Source organism: Halichoerus grypus, chromosome 5 (assembly GCF_964656455.1).
Source record: "Halichoerus grypus chromosome 5, mHalGry1.hap1.1, whole genome shotgun sequence".
NCBI classification, from domain to species: domain Eukaryota; kingdom Metazoa; phylum Chordata; class Mammalia; order Carnivora; family Phocidae; genus Halichoerus; species Halichoerus grypus.
The window spans coordinates 171,672,634-171,698,540 of NC_135716.1; the positions used below are offsets into that span (position 1 = coordinate 171,672,634).

Here is a 25,907-nt window from a genome sequence, read left to right on the forward strand (position 1 = left end):
CTTTTTTCTTTTTAAAGATTTTATTTGTTTGTCAGAGAGAGAGAGAACACAAACAGGGAGAGGCGCAGGCAGAGAGAGAAGCAGGCTCCCCGCTGAGCAGGGAGCCCAATGCAGGGCTCGATCCCAGGACCCTGGGATCATGACCTGAGCCGAAGGCAGGCGCTTAACTGACTGAGCCACCCAGGCGTCCCTCATATTTGTATTCTTATCAGTAGTATAGGGGAGAGGGAACGGGCTCTGAGGCTGGAAAGATACACATGACCCCGTTCTCAGCTCTGCTGTTCTGTAATGGTGTGTGATCTTGAGATCTGACCCTAAGGTCTTAACCTAAAATGGGTGTGGTGACATTGGTCTGCCTGCCTGCCCTACCTCACGCGGTTAGTGGGAGACCAGAAGCTTACATCGTGTGCCAATCTCTGGTGGCTTTGAATTTCCACGCCATCGCAAAGCATTCTTGTCAGTTGTTTTTATTCACTGATGTCTTATTACTTTTTCTTTACAGAATCCAGAACTTGGACCAGAGCTGCCAAGGGACATATGTTTGCCAGGCCCATGGACCGTGGGGACAGGCCCAGGCCAGTGCCCAGCTGGTTGTCCAAGGTAGGATGGTGGCTTCAGGCCTCCTAAGAGCAGGAGACAGAGATGAGGGGCACAGGGACTGTGTTCCCCAGGAAGCCCCTTCGATGCCTATGAATAAAGAGAATTACTTGATTGTATCTTGCTTGTGACCAGCGTAGCATAGGGGGGCTTGACAAATATCGCAGGGGAGGGAGGCAGAAGGGAGATGGGTGGAGCGAGTGGGTGCTCAGACCAACCAGTGAAGAAGGACAGCAGATGCCCAAGTGAGCGAACCTACAACCAAGAGCAGACGAGTGCGCGTGTTCATGAGCGAATGCACGAGAAAGCGCCTGGACGCCAGGGGCTCCGGGGTTCACGTCCTTGGGCCAGGCCCGCGGCAGGCTGGCCGGCCTCACTCTGCCTCCGCTTCCCTCCTCCCCAGCCCTGCCCTCGGTGCTCATCAACATCCGGACCTCCGTGCAGACCGTGGTGGTTGGCCACGCCGTGGAGTTCGAGTGCCTGGCCCTGGGTGACCCCAAGCCTCAGGTGACATGGAGCAAAGTCGGGGGGCGCCTGCGGCCTGGCATCGTGCAGAGCGGAGGCATCGTGAGGATCGCCCACGTGGAGCTGGCTGACGCAGGACAGTATCGCTGCACCGCGACCAACGCTGCGGGCACCACCCAGTCCCACGTGCTGCTGCTTGTACAAGGTGAAGGCCAGCAGGGACCTCCGCGGGGACAGGGGGCATCACCAGCAAAGCGGACACGCAGTCGTCACCCACGAGAGCACCTGCTCTGATGACGGAGCCCCACGGCCCAGTCTGATGGCAGAGACGACCTAAACACAAAACAGACACGCGAGAGTGCAAAAGAGCAGGGAACGCAGGGCCGACACGCATCTGTGTCATCTTCAAAGGCAGCTCCTTTTCACCCCAACCCCCATGCCCTGCCCCCAGACTGAACGCTGCATCCTGTCCTAGTGCCCCCTCGGGTCCCCAGGGGGCGGCACAATGTTCCGCTGGGGTGTGTTGAAGAGTCTCAGGCTGCGGGGTCCAACGGACCCGTCCCTGAGCCCCGACTGCCCAGTTCCACGTGTGCAACCAGCAGGGAGCCTCATCTGTGACCTGGGGACGCAGCGCCTCCCTTCGGGGGCTAGTGTGAGGATGGAACGAGTCAGGACACAGGCTGGGCTCCCAAATGGTGGCCGTCATTGGGTTGATGGCCCGTGTCTCCTTCCCCACTCCTAGCTTTGCCCCAGATCTCAACGCCCCCAGAGGTCCGTGTACCTGCTGGTTCTGCAGCCGCCTTCCCCTGCATGGCCTCTGGCTACCCCACTCCTGACATCACCTGGAGCAAGGTAAGTGTCGGGCAGGGGCGCGGCGGGCATGCCTGAGGGGCAGGGACCGGGTCTTCACGGTCTCGGTGCCCCCAGGACCTGGCCCGGGCTCGGCACAGAGTACGTGCCCGGTGCTTAAGGGTGGGCCTGCGGCGAGGTGGGAGGCAGGCCCTGCGGAGGTGCGCGCAAGGCCCGGCTCCAGAGTGCGGGTGTGTTTGCAGCTGGACGGTAACCTGCCACCCGACAGCCGCCTGGAAAACAACATGCTGCTGCTGCCTTCCGTCCGACCTCAGGACGCGGGCACCTACGTCTGCACGGCCACTAACCGCCAGGGCAAGGTCAAAGCCTTTGCCCATCTGCAGGTGCCGGGTAAGACGACACCTTCCAGACTCCGGACCCGGCAGTGCCCTGCCCGCTGCCGGGGGGGCATGGTTTCTAGCTGTGTTCTCTGCCCGCAGAGCGGGTGGTGCCCTACTTCACGCAGACCCCCCACTCCTTCCTGCCGCTGCCCACCATCAAAGACGCCTACAGGAAGTTCGAGATCAAGATCACCTTCCGACCCGACTCAGCCGATGGTGAGCAGGAGAGGGGCTGCCGTGGGGTGGGGATCTCCTGGAGTAAGCACCACCACTCTCAGAGCCATCGTGGTCCCCGGTCCTACCCACCTCCCTCAGCGTCCTGTCCCGGGACCCCAGGCCTGCCATCTGGGCCCTCTCTCGTGCCTCCTCCTGTCTCTATGCCCCACTCAGCAGTACCTTCCACCTCTGATGGGTGCACCCGCACCCAGCCTCCTGTCCCAGCTTTCTGTTCATTCTGTCCTCCTCCTTCCCTCCTTTGTCTCCATCTCTCAGACTTCCCTCCTCTCTCTCTCTCTCTCTCTCTCTCTCTTCCCTCCATCTCCTACGGCTCTCTGACTTTCCCTGTCCAGGCCTCCTTCTCTACTCCGGTGAGTCTCTGCCTCCCTGTCCTCCTGCAGGTAGGCCCTCCAGTGTGAGTGAAGCAAATTCCGTGTCTTGAGGGGCTCTGAGCGAGCCCTGTGGAAGGGCATCCGGAGAAAGCGAGAAGGCCCTGGCTGTGCCGAGCATGCAGAGGGAGGGGTGGGAGCTGGAGAGTGAAGGCTCCCCGGCTGCGGTCACTCACTCCCGGGGCTGGGCGGACAGGGAGCCCGTGGCTGGTGGGAGGCCCTGACACGGCTGTGCTCCCCGCCCCCCCCCCCCAGGGATGCTGCTATATAACGGCCAGAAGCGGATCCCGGGGAGCCCCACCGACCTGGCCAGCAGGCAGCCCGACTTCATCTCCTTCGGCCTCGTGGGGGGAAGGCCCGAGTTCCGGTGAGACCCTCGCCCGCCCCCTTTTCGAGGGAAGGGGGCTGGGGAACCGGACTGCGGGGCTTCGGTCAGGCACACACCAGCCTGGACTGAGTTGAATGAAGGAGGAAGGAGGAGGTGCGGCCGTTAGCCTCGGTGACTGCCTGATCTACTGGAGTGGGCACGGTGTGTCGGCCAGGTGCAGGAGGAAGCCGCCTAGACTTGCACAAAACTGCGGCAGAGATGCTCAGTGATGCTGAGCGCGTCTTTACCGGGTGGGACTCCTGCAGACTGGGATTCGTTCATTCATTCGCTCAGAAACTATTTGCTGGGCCCCTACTCTGTGCCAGGCACTGATACAGAGAGATCAAGTTCTGGCCTTGGGGGAATAGATATTCTGGTTGCGGAAGAGCAGCCATAGAGAGGGAAAACAACAAGGTGATCTCCAGGGCCATGGAGCCAAGGGCTGTTAGCACCCTGGGGTCTGCTCTGGATAAGCTCTAGGGATGGGGGGGGTGGGCGGGGGAAGAGAGTATCTGAGGAAGGGGCAGGGTTGGGGCGAGCTGGGGGTGGGTGATAGGGTTGGGGGGACAAGGCAGGGATAGGAACTAGATCAGAACTGCAGGAAATGGCGACATCACCCCTTCCCAGGCTAGGCCCCCTGCCAGGCCCTTCTGACCAGCCCTGTACGCTCTCCCCCGCCCTGGCCCCATCCCGGGGAGCAGGTTTGACGCAGGCTCGGGCATGGCCACCATCCGCCACCCCACACCGCTGGCGCTGGGCCAGTTCCACACCGTGACCCTGCTGCGCAGCCTTACCCAGGGCTCCCTGATCGTGGGCAGCCTGGCCCCGGTCAACGGGACCTCTCAGGTGAGGCCCCACTGGTGCCCCCATTTCCAGCCCCCTCCCCACCTCTGCCCAGCCCCTGTCCACCATCCCCGGCTTCTCCACTCCCCAGGGCAAGTTCCAGGGCCTGGACCTAAATGAGGAGCTCTACCTGGGCGGCTACCCCGACTACGGTGCCATCTCCAAGGCGGGGCTGAGCAGCGGCTTCGTAGGTGAGCCCCCGCCCTGCCGCCGTGCCTGGCCGAGCCTCCGCTGGCTGGCTGGCTGGCTGGCTGGCTGGCTGGCGGAGCCCATGGGAGCCTGGGAGAGCGCTGCGGGCTGCGGGCTGGGGCTGGGCAGGCCTCCCGGCACCGCCCCCCTTCTCATCGTGGCCGCCCTCCGCCCAGGCTGTGTCCGGGAGCTGTGCATCCAGGGCGAGGAGATCGTCTTCCATGACCTCAACCTTACCGCGCATGGCATCTCCCACTGCCCCACCTGTCGGGACCGGCCATGCCAGGTAACCCCACACCGAACGCGCCACCTCACTGCCCCTGGCCACTGCCCTCCGCCGGGGCAGCCCCCGTGGGAAGTGGGGGAGAGCCAGGGGGTTCTCCACCTGACTTCTGGGGGTGGCTTCACAGAACGGGGGCCAATGTCAGGATTCAGAGAGCAGCAGCTACGTGTGCATCTGCCCGGCTGGCTTCACCGGGAGCCGCTGTGAGCACTCCCAGGCCCTGCACTGCCACCCAGGTGTGTGACCCACCCTTCCGATCGCTGCCACCCCCGGGTGCTTGCCTCTGCCCATAGCTGCCCCTCCATATCCACCCATCCCACTGCTGACCATAGTACTTAACCACACTCTCACCCAAGGACTCGCCACTCCTCCCAGAGACTGACTTCCATCCCTGCCACCCTAACACCCACTCTGCTCCCCAAGTTCTCACCCCCGTCATTGGTGCCCAGCTACTCATCCTACCCCCATCACTGCTGCCAGGCAACCCCCCCCCAGCCTCTCACCACCCCAGGTTCTTACCACCTTCCCATCTCTCACCAAGGCACTCAGCCCATGCCCTGCCTCCCAGGTACCCAGCACCCCACACTGTTACCCCATCACTCCTGCACTCCCCTCCCATGCCGTCCCCCGCCCAGCCTCCTTGGTGCCCCCCTGCCCCGCCGTCATCCATTCCTCCTGCCCAGTCTCCTGATGCAGTCCTCCCAGGCCGGCCAAGGCCCCCGGGGGCAGTAGTAAGGCTGTAGTGTCAGGACCCCACCCTCTCCCGGGCCACCTTATTGTCCTTCTTGCTGGCCCCTCTGTCCCCCAGAGGCCTGTGGGCCAGACGCCACCTGTGTGAACCGTCCTGATGGCCGAGGCTACACCTGTCGCTGCCACCTGGGCCGCTCAGGGGTGAGGTGTGAGGAAGGTGAGTGGAGCCGGACCTGAGTCCCCGGGGAGCCCGGGAGGCATGGGGGAAGCTGGGCAGGGACACTCTGAGGCCACAAAGGGCCCCGTGGATGGTAACATGAGTCCAGAGCCAGAGGGCCTCAGAGTCACCTGGCTAAGCCTCTGCCCAGCCTGAATCTCTCCCATGAGGGTCTGTGAAGCGCCCCCCACCCCCCGCCCCGGAGACGCTTCCAGCCTGGTCTGCGGTGCCCGAGGGCAGGCGCTCCTGTGGTTGGCGGCTCCTAACCAGCTGGTCTGGAGCCCCGGGGTCTGGGGCGGGCCGGGCAGGGACGCCGGTGCCCCCACTGCCCCTGGCTGAGCTGTGGTGTGCAGGTGTGACGGTGACCACCCCCTCCATGTCGGGCACCGGCTCCTACCTGGCACTGCCCGCCCTCACCAACACACACCACGAGCTGCGCCTGGACGTTGAGTTCAAGCCTCTGGCGCCCGACGGCATCCTGGTGTTCAGCGGGGGGAAGAGCAGGCCTGTGGAGGACTTCGTGTCCCTGGCGATGGTCGGCGGCCACCTGGAGTTCCGCTACGAGTTAGGGTCAGGTGAGCACCAGACGCTGAAGGCAGGTGGGCTCTAGGTGCCAAGCTCTGCGCCCCCCTCGGCTCCCCAAGGCCCAAGGAGGGTTGGAGGAATAACTTCCGAAGTCAGACCGACTGAAGTCCTCTGTTCGCTCACGTTCTTTCGCTCCACTTGTGACTTTAAGCAAGTCCCCTAGGCCTCTGTCGGACCACCCTATCCGCTCAAGTGCCCGTTCGGGGGGGGGAGCCCTCCGCGCACACCATCCCCGTCTGGCATTCCCCCCCCCGCCCCAGGGCTGGCCGTGCTGCGGAGCCCCGAACCCCTGGCCCTGGGCCACTGGCACCGAGCGTCTGCCGAGCGTCTGAACAAGGACGGCAGCTTGCGCGTGAACAGCAGAGCCCCCGTGCTGCGCTCCTCACCGGGCAAGAGCCAGGGCCTCAACCTGCACACCGTCCTCTACCTCGGGGGCGTGGAGCCCTCCGTGCGGCTGCCCCCCGCCGCCAACGTTAGCGCCCACTTCCGCGGCTGCGTGGGCGAGGTGAGGAGCAGGGGAGAGGAAGGGAGGGTGCAAGCCGGCCCCTCCGCCCGCAGCGAGCCCAGACTGCTTCCCGTCGAGCCTCCGTTCCCTCCTCTGCGAAATGGGGGTAGTGACACTCCCTTCGAGGAGTGACCGCGCTGCTGGACGTCCCTGGCTCGCAGGAGGCATTCAGCTTAGGTTCCTCCCTCGCCGGCGCGAGAGTCCCTTCCACTTAGGTTCCCAGCTCCCCTCTGCTGGGCCACTCGGCCTCTGGCCCCAGCCTGCCCAGAGCCCCCTCAGCGTCCCTGTGCCCACAGGTGTCGGTGAATGGGAAGCGGCTGGACCTCACCTACAGCTTCCTGGGCAGCCGGGGCGTCGGGCAGTGCTACCCCAGCTCCCCGTGTGAGCGCCAGCCCTGCCGGCACGGTGGCACCTGCGTGCCAGCCGGCGAGGACGAGTTCCAGTGCCTGTGCGCGGCTGGCTTCAAGGGTGAGCCAGCCTGCCCGGCCCCGGCGGGGAGGGCGCGGGGTGCTGGGTGGCCGCTGCGGCCCACGCCTGCTCACGGTGCCCTGGCCCGCAGGAGACCTCTGTGAGCACGAGGAGAGCCCCTGCCAGCTCCGTGAGCCCTGTCTGCACGGGGGCACCTGCCAGGGCACCCGCTGCCTCTGTCCCCCCGGCTTCTCTGGCCCCCGCTGCCAACAAGGTAACTGTCCTGGCTTCTCCCCACCTCCCGCTCGGGGCCCTGGGGGGCGGCGCACGGGACCCGCCGTGTCTCTGCCCGCCGACCGCACCTGCCTCTCCTCATAGGCTCTGGACAAGGCACGGCGGAATCTGAGTGGCATCTGGAAGGCAGCGGGGGCAACGGTACGTACTTCCTGTGGCCAGAGAGGCTTGTCTCCTCCTCGGCTTCCCGTCGCAGCCCCTCTCCCAGGGACACTCTCAGTTCCGGCCTGTGAGCAAGACAAGGCCACGTGAGAGGCTCACTGGGCTCAGAGGGACAGAATAAAGAAGAGCCCAGCAACACAGAGCTGGCTCCTGCCCCGTACTTACGGGCTAGCTGAGCTGGCTGGGCGGCCCCGGCGTGCGTCCTTGAGCCACTCTGACCTCAGTTTCCTCCTCTACATTCACACATCCTGTCAACAAACCCTTGCGTGCCCATCCTCGCCCTGGAGGCAGGAAATGTAAGATGAACAAGGCAAGACCTTCCTTCTCAAGGATTCCACAGTCTATTTAAAAGCAATGATCGTTTCTTAAAAATCAGTGTTTATTGAATATTCGCAAATGCTGGGCCAACTGCTTTGTAGACACCCATCTTCTTATTTCTCACTAACGTGATAGGAGAGGGAGTGGCAGAGTGGCTAAGAACATGGGCTCTGGATTCAAATCCTAGCCCTGCCATCTACTAGCTGTGTTCCCTCGGGTGAGTCACATACCCTTCTGTGCCTCAGTTTCCTTAAGCCCTTATGTGTAAAATAAAGAGAAGTGACATCCTTCCACGAGGGTTGGATAAAAGTTTGTGTCAGGGTACAATTATTCAATGTACTTAAAATGCCTAGAACAATGTCTAGTCGACAGTGGGTATAGAACGTTAGCTTTTGTTAACATCATATCTAAACCATAGGATTATTGTAAGGATCCCTTTAAATGAAAGGATGCTTTCCTGGGATGCTCCCCGCACGTTGTTTGGCACTAGCTTGGGTGCTTGGGAAATGTTCGCTGTTCGCATCATTGGGCGGAGGGTGGCCAAGTGTTCCCTACCCTTGTAGGCCCACAGGGACCAGCACTGGCCTGTTGGCTGGGTCCAAGCAGGTAGGGCTGGGGATGCTAAAACCACACACGGTACGGACGTTGGGGCCTAAAGGTCCGGGTTGCCATGCTGGCTTCCGGCTTTCTGGGCAGGTCACTCACACCCTGCCCCCAGCCTGTCCTCACCTCTGTAGGATAGAGGGAACACAAAGGTTCTGAACCTTGTATGTGCCATGGACCTAGGTGACCAGCTCTCCCAGTTTGCTCAGGACTGAGGGGTTTCTCAGGATGTGAACTTCAGGAACTAAAACCAGGACAGGACTCAGCAAATAGGGACGATTGGTCACCGTATCTGGACCCTACTGACTACATAAAATAAAATACATAGGATTTCAGAGGAAACCAATTGTACTGAAATAAGTTTCTCAAAATATTTAGAATTTTCTGATTTGTAACATATGAGCTTCTGTAGGAACACAATACATAACGAGATCGACTGGTGGCCCTAATAGCTACCACAATTTCAGGAAGCCCTGAAGTGTCTGTAACCACTGTCACGTGATAAGGAAACGTGTTAGTGCCCCACTACGGCTCCTTGGCTTTGCTGCCCACATGCACAGCGGAAGGAACTGCTACATTTCAGTGAGGAATGAGTGAAGGTCAAGCTAGTGTCTGCCCGTCCAAGTTCACAGACCCCTGACTTGTGTCCATAGCCCCCTGGGGTCTCTGGAGACACACGTTGGGGTGGAGGTGGGGGTCTGGGAGCCCGTGCGGTGGCCGCTCCATGCAGACGAGCAGGGGCCTCACCATCCCCCGCGTCATCCCGCAGATGCCCCTGGGCAGTACGGAGCCTATTTCCACGATGACGGCTTCCTCGCCCTCCCTGGCCACATCTTCTCCAGGAGGTGAGGCGGGTGTTGGGGGAGCTGGTGGGGCCAGGCAGGGGAACAGGAATCTGCACCTTCTTCCCCCTCACCCACCTCCTCCACTCCCAGCCTGCCCGGGGTGCCAGAGACCATCGAGCTGGAGGTTCGGACCCGCACGGCCAGCGGCCTCCTGCTCTGGCAGGGCGTGGTGAGTGTGGGCGGCCAGCCGGGTCTCAGGGTCCCCAGCCCCCTGGTGGCCAGGGCCGTGAGAGGGAGGAGGGCCGAGTCCACAGTGGCAGGGGCCTCGGCTCTCCAGACCAGGAACCCCAGCAACCCCGCGCTTCCCTGGCAGGACGTGGGAGAGGCTGGCCGTGGCAAGGACTTCATCAGTCTCGGGCTTCAGGACGGGCACCTTGTCTTCAGGTGGGTCCGGGCACCTGGCCCTTCCTCCCCCTCCCTGGCCGCCCGCACCACTTCAGTTGGCTCCCCCTCTGCTCGGTGCCACGGCTCCTCCCACGAGAAGCTGCAGGCCCCCAGCCCCACATACCACCACCGTCTGCCCCAGCTCACACTGTCTTGGGCCCATGTGACTGCAGCTACCAGCTGGGCAGTGGGGAGGCCCGCCTTGTCTCTGAGGACCCCATCGATGATGGCGAGTGGCATCGGGTGACCGCGCTGCGGTAAGAGAGCCCGCCCAGGCCCTGGGGCGAGGGGCTCAGAGTTCTGGGGTGGGACAGGACGCCGCCCCCCACGTGCAGCAAGACAGGCTTTGAGCTCTGGGAGACAGAACTTGAAGCCAGGGTGGATGAAGAGCCCACCAGCCTGAACACAGACTTCCAGGGTGGGACATAACACCATGGGGATGCGGGGGGGGGAGACAAGCACCCGAGGGGATGGGTGACAGCTGGGGGAGGTGCTAGGAAGCTGTGTTTGTGGGGCCAGATCTCATCAAGTGGGGGGAAGGGAAGAGCTCCAAGCAAGGGCAGGACTTCCTGTCTGGCATCTCTGTGCAAAGGGAGGGGGGACTCTTGGAACTGGTGGTGAGGGGCCCACCCCCATTCCACCAACAGAGAGGGCCGGAGAGGCTCCATCCAGGTGGACGGTGAGGAGCTGGTCAGCGGCCAGTCCCCAGGCCCTAACGTGGCAGTCAACAGCAAGGGCAGCATCTACATTGGTAAGTCCGGGCTCGGGCCTCAGTGCAGGCCTCGGGCACCCTCCTCAGGGCCAAGGCAGGGCATGGGGCCCTGCAGAGCTAGGGCATGCCGCCTTCCTCAGCCCCTGGGCTCCGGGAGCTGACGGGCCCTGTCCTCCCCCCCGCCCCCCACCGCGTCCCCGCAGGCGGAGCTCCGGACGTGACCACACTGACCGGGGGCCGGTTCTCCTCGGGCATCACGGGCTGTGTCAAGAACCTGGTGCTGCACTCGGCCCGGCCTGGCGCCCCGCCCCCGCAGCCGCAGGACCTGCAGCACCGCGCCCAGGCCGGGGCCAACACCCGCCCCTGCTCCTCGTAGGCAGCCGCCTGCCCCAGACGGACTCCCAGGCGGCATCCCAGCCCCACGACGTCGAGTATATTATTATTAATATTATTATGATGAATATTTTGTAAGAAACTGAGGCAATGCCATGCTTTGCTGCTACTGCCCTGGGCTGGACTGGAGGGTGGGCGTGCCACCCCCCCTACACAAACACACCTGGGCAAAGCCGCAGGCTGGTAGGTAGGGCAGGTTGGATGAGAGCCGGTGCCTCAGAGGGCCGCCAGGACTCGCGGTCAGACACGGTGGCCGAGTGGGCTCCGAACTGTCACCACCGCTCGAGAGCCCCTCCCCCCACAGAGCTGGGCTGTCCAGTCCGGCAGCCCTCGGGCCCCTCAGTCCCACAGGAGCCAACCGCAGCCCACAGCCTGGTGCCTCCCCAGCTCCCTTTGCCAGGCAGCTCACCCCTGGGCAGGCCAGCCCGCCACCGCCAGCCCGTGTCCCAGCCCCTTCCACCTCTGCCTAGCCAGCCGGGCCCCCTGCCCCTGGCAGCCTCCCCCTCCCACCGAGCCCTCCTGGCCCGCATCCCGCCACCCCCGCCCCCCACCCCCCAACACCTGGCCCAGGGCCCCTGCCCTCAGGGGCGGCAAGGGAAACTCCACCCCAACTCTTCCCAGGAGCTGCTATAGGCAGAGCCCAGCACTGAGAGGGTCTCCCCGCCCCCACCAGGCCATGTCCCCCTCCCCCCACTGATCTGGAAGTGAAGGCCCAGGGGACATGGGGAGAGGAGGGCATTGGTGGTTGAAAAGAGTTAGTGCCTTGGGTGGGAGATGCCAGGACTCACGCCTGGGAGGGACAGGAAGGGGACATGACAGCCCTGCCCCATCTGTGGGGAGCCCGAGGGCCCATGTGGGGGCATGTGCCCTCCCCACCAGCAGCCCGCAGATGTGGGGTCAGGACGCCTGGCCTCCGTGTCCTAGAAGGGACCCTCCTGTGGTCTTTGTCTTGATCTTTCTTAATAAACGGTGCTATCCCTGCCACAGCTATTTCCTGCACCTCTGGCTGGGGCTTGACTCGGTGGAACCCGAGGGGGTGCTGGCGGGGGGGCAAAGCCGGGCAGGTGAGCGCCGGGGGTGAACAAGGCAGCTGCAGGGGAGCGAGGCCCCTGCTCCCCGCCCTTCCCGGATCCAGCAGAGTGCCAGCGACCTCCCGAGCCTCGGGGCCGCTTAGCCCCCGTGTACCTCACGACAGCCACGAGGCAGGAGAGGAGCGGACTGAGTCTGCGGGTTTGGTGACGTGCCCAAGGTCAGGTGGCCCTCCTGGGGGTGGGGTGGAACCCGAAGTCTGTCTGACCCCAGAGCCCACTCTCCTGTTTCTGAAGCCACAGCCTCTAGGGCTGTCCTCCCCGACCCTGCAAGGCCGGCCCACTGGCCTGCAGCCCCCCAGGAGCCACCCGGCCCGGACACGGGTAACAGGAGGTGCAGCCGGGGCAGAGGCCGTGGGCACCAGCCCGCCAGGCCAGCCAGCGGGACGAGCAGTAGCCCCAGAGGAGGCCCAGGAGGAGGCCCGCGGACGCTAGGACCAGCGAGGAGACCAGCGCCACGCCTCGGAGCCGGGGGCCTGCGGAAAGAAAGGGAAAGCCTGCTCAGGCCCCAGCCTGGGCCTGCTGCCCCGTGCCTGTCACGTGGGGAGGGACAAGTGTGACCTTGGTGGGAGGAGTGGGAGCGGACGGAAAGCAAGAGCCATCTACCTCCCGGAGGAGCTGCTGTACCCGGCTGTTCAGGGGCCCGGCCTGCGAGGGGGGTGCTCTGGGCGGCCATCTGGGGAGTTCCTGCAGACCTGAGAGCCGGGGAGAGCGTCAGGGGCTTGGACGTAGGGCCACCCGTACTCCCTGCCTGGCTGGGCACCAGAGAGGGACCTGCAGCGGGAAATAATAGAGGAACACACAGAACTTTCCAGGGCTTGACTTGGGCTCCTTGAAGTTTCCCCAAACCTGTCTGAGTTTGTTACTGTTAGTATTTCCATTTCACACATGGGGGAAGTGAGGCACAGAGAGGTTAAGTCGCTTGCCCAGGTCACAAAGCAGGAAGTGCTAGGGGAGGACTTGAGCTCATGCGGCCCAGCTCTAGTGCCCAGGGTTTATAAATGGAGCTACTTCTCAAGAAGGAGGATGTGTCTGTACTGAGCATTCTCTGGGCACCAAGCACCGTGCTGGGTGCTGGGCTCCTTACCTGTGGTATTTCACTTAGGACAACTCTGAAAGGTTAGGTTTATCAGCCCCTTCAGCCAGGTGTTTTTTTGCAGTAAACAACCTGTTCAACAGTACATAGCAGCCCTGTTCGCAGGATGTGGCATCTTAGATTCCCAGGAAGGAGCTTCCTGGGTGGCCTATTCTGGTCCCCCCTGTCCACAGAGGTCATTCCTGGTCATGCTACTCCCTGACTCTATGACCTTGGGCAAGACATTTCTCCTCCCCTAAGCCTCAGTTTCCCCATACATAAAATGTGGGAGACAAGACTGGACAATGGTTTCCAAAGTAAGTCTTGAAGGTCCAACTCAGGTCCCTCGGTGGGACATCAGTCAGCCAGGGCCTGGGCCTCCATGTCCAGTTAAATAGGGCATCTTCCCTTTTGCTGTCTTGATCCTCTGCAAAATTTCACTTAGGAAAAGCTTCCACCACTGAAATATCATTTGGAAGCAGCTGGATTAGATCATCTCCAGCATCATTCCGGCTCTAACTTGCTCTGATCCTCAGATAGTCCGGCCTACACAGATTCCCCACTGCTGTGCTTCACCTTATTCTCTCCTGCCATGCCCCTGCCCCCAGCCTCCCCACTGAGGCCCTGCCCCTGGGAAGGGGAGCTAGCCCCGGTTTCCCTCCTAGCTGCTCAGCAGGGCCCGGGCCGCACCCATCACTGACCTCTGCAGTCGGCTGGTGGCCCAGAAGCCTGGTCACTACCATCACCACAGTTGTCCACGCCCCAGCGATCGCACACCAGGCTCGGGGGTATGCACCTGCCATTCTGACAGCGGAAGTAGGCGCCACAGGCTCCTGGGGCCAGGAGGGGAGGCATGAGATGAGAACCCTGAGCCAGCCCGTGACACACAGGGATGCGTAGCCCTATAGTGAGGGAACCTGGGAGCTGCGAGCCGCAGAAAGCTGCAGATGAAAGCATGGGTGGGTGTTCCATGGGAGACAGGTGTGTGCAGGATGACGCTGACGGCCATTTACTGAGTTCCTATCCCCGTGTTGGGCATGGCTCTAAGCACTCCACTCACACCCCAGCTCCTAAAGTTCTCACAATAACCCTACATGATAAACACTGTTACCACCCCCATTTCAGAGATCAGAAGACAGGCCCAGAGAGCTTAGGTCACTTGCCATCGGCTCTGCCTGGCCTTCTCTCCCCAAAGTAACTGCATGGCTCACTCCCTTCAGGTCCACACTCAAATGTTACCTGCCAGGGGGCCCCTGAGCTCCACGTGAGAATGGCACGCCACCCTCCCCCAGCGCTCTGATCCTCCTTGTCCTGACTTCCATCCCTCTGCAGCACTCCTCACCTCAACAGAACATGGGTTCACTCGATTATTTGTTTATGGTCTGAGTCTCCTGCATAATGTCAGCTCAGAGAGGACGCGGACTCCTCTTCCGTTCACTGCTGTAGCCCTGGAGCCTCGAACAGCACCTGGCACATTGCAGGTGCTCCCTAACATTTGTTAAATGAATGAATATGCACGCAGGTGAACGAATTGTATGACTTGATGCGCAGGGCGTGCAGAGAGGTTGACTTACCCAGCATCTCATTCTGTGGAGAAAAGCTGGTGCAGGTAGGGTTGCCCAAAATCCTGGCTCGGGGGTGGGCGTGGGAATCAGAGCGTTCCACTTCCTGGCCACGGAAATGGACACATGATCCACATGACTAATCAGATTTGGCCCTGGCACTTTTGCTAGAACCATAAGAAAAGATGCTCACTCTCCATTTTGTTGAGGTTAGAGCTATAATGGTGACCGTGGACTTGGAGCTGCAGGGTCATCCTGCTGCCAGATAGAAAGAGAAGCTGCCTGAAATGGAGGCCAAACAGACGCCCACAATGCAAAGACAGAGAACAAGGAGACAGCGCCCAGGTGTCTTACTTGAACTGCTGGATGCAGCCATACCTGAACCAACACCTTAATATCCCAGTTATAGGAGTCCCTCCCCATTCTCTTTTGGCTAAACCAACTTGAGTTGGGTTTCTTTTGTCTACAAATGAAAACGAAGACTATATAGCAGTTATGTAGGTGTAAGAATGAACGTGAGAGAAAACACAAACAGTAGTGTGGTTATGTATGGGCGGTCATATGTGGGTGTCCTATGTAGGAGTGTGTGCATGAACCAGGCAGCCTGTGCCTGCAGGTGTGAGTGATGGGGACTGTGTGTGTGGCCTGAGGGTGTGAAATGAACCTTTCTTCATTCAAATGGCAAACTGATCTGAGGAAGCCAGACCTGTGACAGGGCCTCGTCCCTGCCTCCTTCTTTCAGGAGTTCAATCCTGCTAAACACAGAGCAGCGGCAGCATCCCGGGCTCCCTGGCTGACCGCTGCACCTTGCAAGCAGGCAAGGCCACAGGGAGAAAGAGAGCGAGGGAAAAAGAAAGAGAGGGAGGGAGGGAGGGGTTAATTCTCAATCAGCCAGTGAGAGCTGTTTGCAAAACATCGTAGGCCCCTGGGCATGCTACAGCCTACAGGAGCCAGAAAGGAGACCCCAGGCACCACTGGTCTTGGCACTAAGGATTTAGGGTCCAAATTTCATATAGTTCCTCCCAGAGCCAGAGACTAAGGGGAAGAGAGAAAGAATCTAAAATCCAAAATTCAGGGGTGCCTGAGTGGCTCAGTCGGTTAAGCGTCCAACTGTTGATTTTGGTTCCGGTCATGATCTCAGGGTCCTGAGACGGAGCCACACAACGGGCTCTGTGCTGGGCCCGGAGCCTGCTTAAATTTCTTTCCCTGCCCCTGCCTCCCACCCCTGTTCTTGCTCATGCACACGCGCTCTCCCTCTCTCTCCAAAAAAAAAAAAAAAAAAAGTTTTTTTTAATTAAAAAATAAAATAAAATCCAAAATTCAGACCAGGCAACAGGCCAGGGGAGAAAAAGGTGGGGGCCTTGTCTAAAGAGACCACGGGACGGCCCGAGGGCTCTGCCCGACCAGCTCCGTGTTATAGGGCTGTCCAGGGCCTGGCTCGTTGAAGTCTAGTCCCTGGTGAGCCCGCGCAGGCCCTCACATGGCCCCGCGCTCCAGTCTCAAAGTGCTCGCAACCCCACGTTCAAATCCCCAGCCTGGATACCTTGCCAGCGTCGGCAAGAAAGCTTCTCTGTGCTTTTGGCGTCTTCTGGGTTTTGGCAGCTCGCCTGCTCGCCATCACCGGACACAGCCTCTGCTGCGACACAGGGGGGCGTCTCCGATCCTGGGGGAGCCTGCGGGGGCTAAAGCCTTGAACTCAATTTGAACAAGAGGACGTGCTCTAGCCGCTAAAGCCCAGCCGCTCCGCTTGTGAGCAGGGAGGCCCGGGCCCTTTACCTAACCCCCCGAGCCTGATTCCCATCCCGAAACACGAGCACGAGAAGACGGGCACGTGTGGCTGTGAGCAACACAGACCTGGCACGCCAGGGGCAAAGGCAATGCGTGATAAACCATCATTAACTACTAGCAGTTCCCTTTCCTTGCTGAAGCGGGTATCTGTCACTTACAGTCACCGGAGACCCCGCTCAGCCCCTCTGCGTTCATCTGCAGGGCTGGCCCAGGACAGAAGAGCCGTGTGTGAACTTGAGAGTGTGTAAGTTGTATCTAAGCGTGCAAAGTGATACTGTCTGTGTATGAGGTGTGTGAGTGGGCAGTATGTCAGGCACGTGGGTTGTGCGTTGCAGTGTGTGAGGCACATGGGTGTGGAGTTGTGTAAATGAGTGCAAAGTTGTGGGTTGTACGCACATATACGTGTGTGTGTGAGTGTGGGTGTTGGGGTGTGAGGTTTGTGGGTATGGGGTTGTGTGAATGAGTGTGCAGGGCGTGGGGACTGTGCAGTGTGTGAATGTGGGTGTTGGGGTATGAAGGGTGTGAATGTAGGGTCATGTGAATGAGGGCAGTGTGCGTGGGTGTTGAGGTGTGAGGTGTGTGAATATGGGGTCGGTCGTGTGGGGGGGTCATGTGAATGAGTGTGAACGGTGCATGAGTGTGGGTGTGGGGTGTGAGGTGTGGGAGTGTGGGAGTCACGTGGGAGTGGGAGTTGTGAACGGGTAGGTGAGTGTATGTGTGAATGAGTGTGTAGGTTGAGGGCTATGTACAGTGAGTGTGGGTGTTGGGTGTGAGGTGTGTGGGGTTGTGTGAATGAGTGTGCAGGATTTGTGGGTTGTGTGCAGTGTGTGAGTGGGGGCCGGTGTGAATGAGTGTGCAGGATTTGTGGGTTGTGTGCAGTGTGTGAGTGAGGGCCGGTGTGAATGAGTGTGCAGGATTTGTGGGTGGTGTGCAGTATGTGAGTGGGGGCTGGTGTGAATGAGTGTGCAGGATTTGTGGGTGGTGTGCAGTGTGTGAGTGAGGGCCGGTGTGAATGAGTGTGCAGGATTTGTGGGTGGTGTGCAGTATGTGAGTGGGGGCCGGTGTGAATAAGTGTGCAGGATTTGTGGGTTGTGTGCAGTGTGTGAGTGAGGGCCGGTGTGAATGAGTGTGCAGGATTTGTGGGTTGTGTGCAGTGTGTGAGTGAGGGCCGGTGTGAATGAGTGTGCAGGATTTGTGGGTGGTGTGCAGTGTGTGAGTGGGGGCCGGTGTGAATAAGTGTGCAGGATTTGTGGGTTGTGTGCAGTGTGTGAGTGGGGGCTGGTGTGAATGAGTGTGCAGGATTTGTGGGTTGTGTGCAGTGTGTGAGTGGGGGCTGGTGTGAATGAGTGTGCAGGATTTGTGGGTTGTGTGCAGTGTGTGAGTGGGGGCTGGTGTGAATGAGTGTGCAGGATTTGTGGGTTGTGTGCAGTGTGTGAGTGGGGGCTGGTGTGAATGAGTGTGCAGGATTTGTGGGTTGTGTGCAGTGTGTGAGTGAGGGCCGGTATGAATGAGTGCGCACGGTGAGTGTGGGCGTTGGGTGTGAGGCGTGGAGTGTGTGGGAGTTGGCACCGGGCGAGTGTGTGCGGGCGTGCGTCAGGGGCTGGTAGGGGGGCAGCCATACGCGGCCCGGGGAGTCAGATTTACGGGGTAGGCTCCGGGGGTCTGGACTGGCCCCTCCCGGGACCGCGCTCTGCCCGCTGCCAGCCCCCACCCCGCCCACGCCCAGGCCCCAGCCCCCCACCCCCCCATCCTCTGGCGCCGCAGGTGCCACACCAGTGACCCCAGCCCGCAGCTGCCCCCGGCTTGGGGGCCCCGGCCCCGGCCAACAGCCCCCACCCACCCAGCCGGAAAGAGGTGGCTTCGCCCACGAAGTCCACGCGGGGCTGGCGGCCTCTCGTGAGCAGGCGGAGGCCCAGGAAGGGTCCGGAGGACGCCACCGGGGCGGGGATGGTCAGGCCGCAGAGAGGGGCCCCCAGGGGCCGCGGCGCCCCCGGCGGGCCCTCGTAGAACTGCAGGTAGGACCCGGGGGCGCACGGGTCGGCCGGCGCGGGGGAGGAGGCGTTGGGTGCCGGGGACACTGGGGGCGCCCGGGCCGCCGCGGCCAAGCTGTAGACCAGGAAGAAGCGGAACTGGAAGCGGATCCTGTCGCCAGCGGCCCCCGCCCGCATCCAGAGCCCGCAGTCGGTGTCCGGGGCCACGAAGTAGAACCTGCGCGAGGCGGAGTGCGAGCGCAGCCGCAGCCCGGCCCCCTGCCACGTCTGCCCGCAGAGGTCCACCAGGTCGGCTGCAGGGAAAAGCACGGACCCTGGAACCGCGCGGCCAGGTTCGGAGCCCTGCCCGCTGTGTGACCCCAAGTAAGTCACTCACCCTCTCTGGGCCTCAGGTTCCTCATCGGTAAAATGGAATGATTGCCCGACCTCAGAACTTTTGTGAGGGTTGAATAATTTAATTCGGGCCTCAGTCTCTTACTCAAAAACGCTAGGATGTGTTTCAGAATTTTCCAGATTTTAGAAAGATAAGGTGGGTAATACAGGAGATTATGTTGCAGCCCTCCATGATCAAGCACATTTTCTAGAGCAAGTCTACAGACGTAACCCTAAGCAGGACAAATAAATACAAGAACCAGCCTCCTATCAGTTCAAGTCAGGTGTTGCCAGTAAATCAGTTAAGAAGGAATTTGGGCTTTCAGAGCTTTTCATATTTTGGAATTGAAACTAGAGGACTGTGGGCAGGTAAGGGTTCAGTGCTTAGGACAGTGCTGCGCATTTAATGAGTGTCACATAAGTGTTAGTATTATTAGTATCTTATCCGAGGAGGGGTAGACTCAACTGGGCACCTGCCCACCCCACAGCCTTTCCCTGTTGCTCGATAAAAGAACCCTATTATCTCTCAGCTGTAGGTTGCTCTCTCCTGATCATTGGCCTAAACCAAACTTTGCAATCCTGATTCAATTTGCGGGGTTTAGGGATTGGCATGGGACCAGATTCTGGCCAATGAGATTGAAGAGGTTTGCTGGGGGCTCCTGGGAAAGGTTTTCCTCTCTGATTAGAAAAAAAGAAAAGAAAAAAAGAAAAGGGAGAGCCGTGTGATGAGGAGCCTCTTTCTTCCTGCTTTTGAAAGCAGTTGACTGAGGATGTGATGGCCAGCGCTGTAGCAGCCATCTTGCTAGGATGAGGTCATGAGACTCAGGGAAAACATTGACATGGTTGAGCTGCTAAATTAACCATTTCTGGAATCACCTATGGCCACTCTCCCTAACTGAAATAAATCCACTTGGGTTAAGCTCTGTTAGTTTGGTATCTGTTACTTACATCCCAAAACATCCTCACTGCTGCAGAGTTGTTGTGAGGATTGAATGAGATAATAGGCAAATAATCAAACTAGCTCTGATTTTTGTTAAGGACGGAGAAGAGGAGGTGGCTTTTCTGGTGCATGTTAGGGGCACCAGTGGATCTTGAGGACCAACCAGAATGTGGGTTTTGGGGGAAGAAATTCACCATCAGAGCTCAGGATGTGGGAGCCTTTTCTCAAATCTGCACAGACCTAGTAAAGCCAGGCCCTGCCCTGGAGGCCCGCGGGGGAGGAAGGAGGTTTGGAGAGTGAATGAATTGAGCACCTTCTATGTGCCAGGCGCTAAATGTCTTACACATTTATCTCATCTTATATGCACAGTAATAATAGTCCCTTAAGGAGCAAGGGCCCTTATTCCGACTTTGCTGCTGAAGAAACAGACCCCGAGAGGTGGAGCAGTGATGTCACTGAGAGTGTGAACACAGACCGTCTGCCCCCAAAGCCCATGGTGTTGTCCATTCCCTCCCCCACACACACACACACTCCAGACCCCTGTTTCTGGGTGACTTGGAGCTCCAGCCTCCCAGAGCGGTTTGGGGTACCAAACAAGACCAGGCACAAGGCTTTCCAGCCTCCTCCAAGTCAAGGGGGTCCCAGCCCATCATGGGGATATGGTGTCTACGGGTGGTAGGCTCTGACTCTCCTGCACACCCCAGCCAAGCCCCCTCGTGCTCACCTGTCTCCAGAGTAGATGCAGCCAGGGCAGCCGCCCCCAGCAGAAGCAGACTTTGGGGCACCATCCAGGCCCTGCTGTGCCCAGCAAGGGGGCAGACCTGCAGAATCCTCAGTTTGGGGTCTTTGGGGAGACTAGGGTATGGGGGCCTGGCAGACAGGCTGGCAGGACACAAGGAGCAAGGGGAGGTAAGTCCACCAGCCCTCTGGTCTCTTTATAGTGATCTTCGTGCTCCAGATCCTTCTTCAGATCAGGATTGTGTCTCGGGTTGCCGTGGAGATTTGGGGCTGAGGCTGGAGCCTAGGGAAAGAAGGCTGGGAAGATGTCTACTCACTCCCTGCCAGACAGGAACTGCGGAGACTCAGATCCGGTTCTCCCACAAGGCTTCTGGGAGGGGGACTCAGCACCTCAGAGAGCTGCTACTCTCTGGATAAGTTGACACCTTAGGACTGAGCTTGAGGGAGGCCCAGGACATCAAAGGGCAGCTCTGAGGGCCCTATAGAGGCACCGAGTGGCGAAGGAGCACTAGACCAGGAGTTCCTACCCGAGGGCCTTTGCACTCACAGTTCCCTCCACCTGGAGTGCTCTTCTCCCATAGCGTTCCATGTCTGGCTTCTTCAGGTCTTTCAGGTTTTGACTCACATGTCACCTCCTCGGACCACACTTCCCAGATCACCTTTCCGTCTGAATTAGTACTCTCCCTCCTTGTCTCTCAGTCACATCTCCCAGAATTTATTATCTTAGCACTCGCTCGAATTACTGGGCTGACTGATATCTTGTGTATATTATCTATTGGCCCCACTAAAATCATGTTCCACAAGGGTCTTGTTGATCTCTGAACCCCCAGGTCATAGCACAGTGCCTGACACAGGGCAGGCCTCCAGAAAATAAGAATAAATAAATAAAAATAAGAATAAAAATAAAAATAAAAATTTAAAAACAAATAAAATAGTATTGAGCACATGACCTCTCTTTTTTTTTTTTTTTTTTTTTTAGATTTTATTTATTTGAGAGAGAGAGAGCACAAGCAGGTAGAGCAGCAGGCAGAGGGAGAAGCAGGCTCCTGGCTGAGCAAGAAGCCCGATGTGGGACTCGATCCCAGGATCCTGGGATCATGACCTGAGCCGAAGGCAGACGCTTAACGACTGAGCCACCCAGGCACCCCACATGACCTCTCTTTTGCTGGGTTCAACTTCCCCATGTAGAAAAGAAAGGACTTGGACCATTTCACGATTTTCCAAAACTTGTTATTAGACCAGTGTTTTTCATGGGGCATGGGGCTGGCTCAGTCAGTGGAGCATGCAACTCTTGATCTTGGGGTTGTGGGTTTGAGCCCCACGTTGGGAATAGAGATTACTTAAAAGTAAAATTTTTTTTAAAAAAAGAACAATTTTTCAGAAGTTTTCTTACATGGGACCTTTTTTTTTTTTTAGATTTTATTTATTTATTTGAGAGAGAGAGTGTGCATGAGCGGGTGGGAGGGGCAGAGGGAGAGGGAGAAGCAGACTCCCTGCTGAGCAGGGAGCCCAACATGGGGCATCCCAGGACCCCAAGATCATGACCTGAGCTGAAGGCAGATACTTAACCAACTGAGACTCCCAGGTGCCCCTACATGGAACCTTTAATATATAAATGATAATTCTAACTTCATAGGTTTGTTGTAAGGACTGAGTCACATGATACAAGTGGGATACTTAGAATAGTGTCTGTCACATTGTAAAGTGCCCAGTGCATGCTAGGCTGAATGATGACTCTTAATATTATTACTTAAACAGGTACACCACGTTTCAAGAAGTGTCCAGTTGTGACCTTTGAGATACCACCTCGGAGTCCCAAGACTCTATGGGAAGGTTAAAACCACTGGCCCTGGGGCACCTGAGTGGCTCAGTCAATTAAGCATCAGACTCTTGGTTTTGGCTCAATCATGATCTCAGGGTCATGAGATCAAGTCCTGTGTTGGGCTCCACACTCAGCGCGGAGTCTACTTGACATTCTCTCCCTCTGCCCATCCCCCCTCTGCCCATCCCCCCACTTGTGTGCTCGTGCTCTCTCGCCCTCTCTCTTTCTCTCTATAAAACAAAAACAAACAAACAAAAAACAGCCATGGGTCCCAAAACTCTCTAACGGCTGTCCCTGCCGGAGCTGACATTCGAGGCTACCTTGTACGCCATCCCAGCCCAGGCCTGGGGGTTCTGAGAGGACGTGAGTCTGCTTCAGCAGACGTAGATTTACCATGAAGCCTGTGAAGCTTAAGCTTTAGGACACATTACTTGTATGGGGTTATATGTCTTATAAAATTTGCAAAAGTAAGATATTCTAACCACAATCAGACCACTGTCTCTTTCTACCCCGTCTCCTCCAACACACCTCACTTCAATGCCATGGGCGTTTTTGGACTCTCACTCGCTAAAGGAAGGTTGGTTTGGGTTTGGGTTTGGAAGGATATATGAATGGGGTTCTAGCTTCTTCTGGGTCTAGTTTTATTATTTCTGGATGCTCCAAAATGGCTTCCACGAATATTCCTCATGCTCATTGTACTGTCCTCCCCCATGTTGTGATATGGAGGTGCAGAATCAGAGACCCTTATCATGCCTGGCCCATCTGCTATGAGGGTGTTGGAGCTGAAATAAGGTTTGAAATGTATGAAGCCAAAAGCTACTCTGTGGAAAATGCTTCCAAACCTTATAGCTCACATATAAAAGGTGCTTGATAGAGGTTATCCCAAGTTTGACAACAATCCTTTTTTTTTTAAGATTTTATTTTTAGGGGCACCTGGTGGCTCAGTTAAGTAGCTGCCTTTGGCTCAGGTCATGATCTCAGGGCCCTGGGATGGAGCCCCACATTAAGCTCCCTGCTCAGCAGGGAGTCTGCTTCTCCCTCTCCCTCTGCACCCCCCAACCCCCTGCTCATGCTCATTCTCTCTCTCTCAAACAAATAAAATATTTTAAAAAATTTTTAAATATTTTATTTTTAAGTAATCTCTATACTCAATGTGGGGCTTGAACTTACAACCCCAAGATCAAGAGTCGCACACTCCACTGACTGAGCCAGCCAGGTGCCCCAACAACAATCCTTAAGAACATAAATAACCATATCAATAATAAAATGCAAAGCTGAAGAAAAAAAATCTAAATAATCACTAATAAAAAACTAACTTTGTCATATTTCTAGCGACCACTTCTTAAGTGCAACATTCCAGGCGCCGGCTGTAAGCTCACCACATGCTTTATCACACACAGTCATCACAATGACCCCACAAAGAAGGCACTCTTATGGGTCTCATTTAAATGATGACAAATCTGAATACAGATAATGATAATAAGGTTGGTAAGTAGAAGAGTAGAATATTCCCACCACATCCCATTTCCTAGTTGTGTGACCCTTGGGCAAATGACTTAACCTCTCTGTGCCTCAGTTTTCTCATCTACAAATTAGGGACAATACTATAGTATCTTATCGGCTTATTAGGAAGATTAAATTAAAAGAAGGATGTAGGGGCACCTGGCTGGCTCAGTTGGTAGAGCTTGTGACTCTTGATCTCAGGGTCATGAGTTCAAGCTCCACATTGGTCATAAAGCTTACTTAAGGGGCACCTGGGTGGCTCAGTCGGTTAAGCGTCTGCCTTCGGCTCAGGTCATGATCTCAGGGTCCTGGGATCGAGCCCCGCATTGGGTTCCCTGCTCCACGGGGAGCCTGCTTCCCCCTCTCCCACGCCCCCTGCTTGTGTTCCCTCTCTCTGTGTGTCTCTCTCTGTCAAATAAATAAATAAAATCTTTAAAAAAAAAAAAGCTTATTTAAAAAATAAGGGGCACCTGGGTGACTCAATCAGTTAAGCATCCAACTCTTGATCTTGGCTCAGGTCATGATTTCATGGTCATGAATTCGAGCAATGCATTGGGCTCCACGATGGGTATGGAGCCTACCTAAAAATAAATGGGGCACCTAGGAGTCTCAGTTAGTTAAGCACCTGCCTTCAGCTCAGGTCATGATCTCAGGGTCCTGTGATTGAGCCCCATGTCAGGCTCTCTGCTCAGCGGGGTGTCTGCTTCTCCCTCTCCCTCTGTGCATGCTCTCTCTTTCCAATAAATAAATAAAATATTTTTTAAAAAAATAAATAAATAATTATTTTAAAAGAAAGCATTTAAAAATTAAAAAATAGAAGAAGGATGTAATTTCCTTTTTCAAATATCACTAACCTCTGTTACAGGCATTGGAGATATTTCAGGGAAGAGAATAAACAAAAACTCTACTCTTGTAGAACTTACATCCTAATGGAGGTTAAATGAGTAAAATGTGTAATGCATTGAATAGTAATAAATACTTTTTAGCCTGTGTTGTTCCTGATTTTATTTATTTTTTTAATTTATTTTTATTTAAATTCAATTAACATATAATGTATTATTGCTTTCAGAGGTAGAGGTCAGTGATTCATCAGTCTTACATAATACCCAGTGCTCATTACATCACATGCCCTCCTTAATGTCCATCACGTAGTTACCCCATCCATGAATAGTGATAAATAATAAGAAGAAAAAACATAAAGCAAGGTGGGGAGATGTGAAATGTCAGAGAGCTGCTGAAATTTTGATAGGGTATCCTGGGAAGGCCTCATGGAGAAGGGTCTTTTGAGTGAACATCTAAAGGAAATGAGGGAGCCAGCCATGTAGTTATTTGAAGGAAGGGGGAAGAGCAAATGCAAAGGCCCTGAGGCAGGAGCATGCCTGACACAAGCGACAACAGTGTGGAGCGAATGCAATTACGGGGAGAGTGACAGGAGATGAGTTACATCAGTGAAGCCCTAGTGGTCATCATAAGGACTTTGGCTTTTTTCTCCAGCTGAGACAAGAACCACTGGACAGGGCCAAATGCTACAGAACCAGATAGGAGACTATTTTAATAAGTCTAGAAAAGATGGTAGCCTGAACTAGGATGGCAAGAAGTGGTCAGATTCTGGACATATTTTGAAGGTGCAGCCAATAGGATTTGCTGACAGGTTGGACTTGGGTGTGAAGGAAAGATGAGTCAAGGATGGCACCCTGAGTTCCAAGCTGGCATCTGGAAGGATGGCATTGCCATAACTGGGATGGGGGAGGATGAGGATCTCAGCTTTGGATTCATTCTGATTGAGATGACCATTAGACTTTCCAGTGGAGATGACAAGTGGCAGTTGAATCTCCGAGTCTGGAGTCCGGGGGGTGGGGGGTGTGTGGGCTGGGGATATAATTTGGGGAGCAGTGGCTTGTGGATGGTATGTAAAGCTACACGATGGGGTGAGTCTGCCATGGAGTGAGCAGAGGAAGACAAGAGGAGAGAACCAGCAGCCTTGGACAGGGCCCCAACCCTTTTCCTGGAAGAATGCATCTGGTACCCATGAGTCTGGAGAAAAATGTCCCCTAGGGGGCAGTCAAAGCCAATTTGAGGATGAGGAACTGCTCTGACATCCTAGAAACGGCCGCTGGGTGGTGGTGGGATGCCCCTCAGCTTAGAGGACAGCGACGGTGGCAGCTCCATCCCGAAACCAAGCACTGGGCATCTCAGGTCTGAGTCCTAGGTGTCTTCCCTACACGTTCAGGGAACTGTAGATAAGGACGGTTGTCCTGCCCAATTGCCATGTCCTACTTTTTCTGTCCAATAGGTCAGCAAGCCCGGATCATCTCTAAGGGCTCTTTCCCTCAGACCCTCTCTGAGTCTGGAATATGGGCTGAATGCTTCTGC

At 57.1% G+C, this 25,907-nt stretch overlaps 2 protein-coding genes across 12 annotated transcripts in view; one reads left to right on the forward strand and one right to left on the reverse strand.

The window, feature by feature from the left end:
- The window catches only part of HSPG2 (heparan sulfate proteoglycan 2), a 98,490-nt gene extending 86,851 nt beyond the window's left edge, over nt 1–11,639 (forward strand). For 10 of the 11 annotated variants that reach the window (XM_078073682.1, XM_078073692.1, XM_078073690.1 and 7 more), the window contains 22 exons: nt 503–600; nt 1,001–1,267; nt 1,805–1,914; nt 2,115–2,262; nt 2,352–2,468; nt 3,113–3,224; nt 3,926–4,070; nt 4,159–4,258; nt 4,433–4,542; nt 4,667–4,775; nt 5,348–5,446; nt 5,800–6,021; nt 6,292–6,536; nt 6,833–7,004; nt 7,096–7,218; nt 7,323–7,379; nt 9,091–9,166; nt 9,257–9,335; nt 9,480–9,550; nt 9,724–9,807; nt 10,198–10,301; nt 10,466–11,639. In XM_078073682.1, the coding sequence (XP_077929808.1) occupies nt 503–600; nt 1,001–1,267; nt 1,805–1,914; nt 2,115–2,262; nt 2,352–2,468; nt 3,113–3,224; nt 3,926–4,070; nt 4,159–4,258; nt 4,433–4,542; nt 4,667–4,775; nt 5,348–5,446; nt 5,800–6,021; nt 6,292–6,536; nt 6,833–7,004; nt 7,096–7,218; nt 7,323–7,379; nt 9,091–9,166; nt 9,257–9,335; nt 9,480–9,550; nt 9,724–9,807; nt 10,198–10,301; nt 10,466–10,638 (2,821 nt within the window). In that variant the 3' untranslated portion in view covers nt 10,639–11,639. Of the gene's footprint in view, nt 1–502; nt 601–1,000; nt 1,268–1,804; nt 1,915–2,114; nt 2,263–2,351; nt 2,469–3,112; nt 3,225–3,925; nt 4,071–4,158; nt 4,259–4,432; nt 4,543–4,666; nt 4,776–5,347; nt 5,447–5,799; nt 6,022–6,291; nt 6,537–6,832; nt 7,005–7,095; nt 7,219–7,322; nt 7,380–7,853; nt 7,936–9,090; nt 9,167–9,256; nt 9,336–9,479; nt 9,551–9,723; nt 9,808–10,197; nt 10,302–10,465 lie in introns of those variants that run through there. The other variant, XM_078073693.1, reaches the window with a different exon arrangement.
- A 350-nt stretch (nt 11,640–11,989) lies between these two features.
- LDLRAD2 (low density lipoprotein receptor class A domain containing 2) lies at nt 11,990–20,259 on the reverse strand. Its single transcript, XM_078071793.1, has 5 exons — nt 20,196–20,259; nt 18,009–18,452; nt 13,520–13,651; nt 12,371–12,517; nt 11,990–12,219 (listed from the first exon to the last, which is right to left on the reverse strand). The coding sequence occupies exons 1-5, from the start codon at nt 20,257–20,259 to the stop codon at nt 11,990–11,992; spliced, it is 1,017 nt and encodes a 338-aa protein (XP_077927919.1).
- Between the last annotated feature and the right edge of the window lie 5,648 nt (nt 20,260–25,907).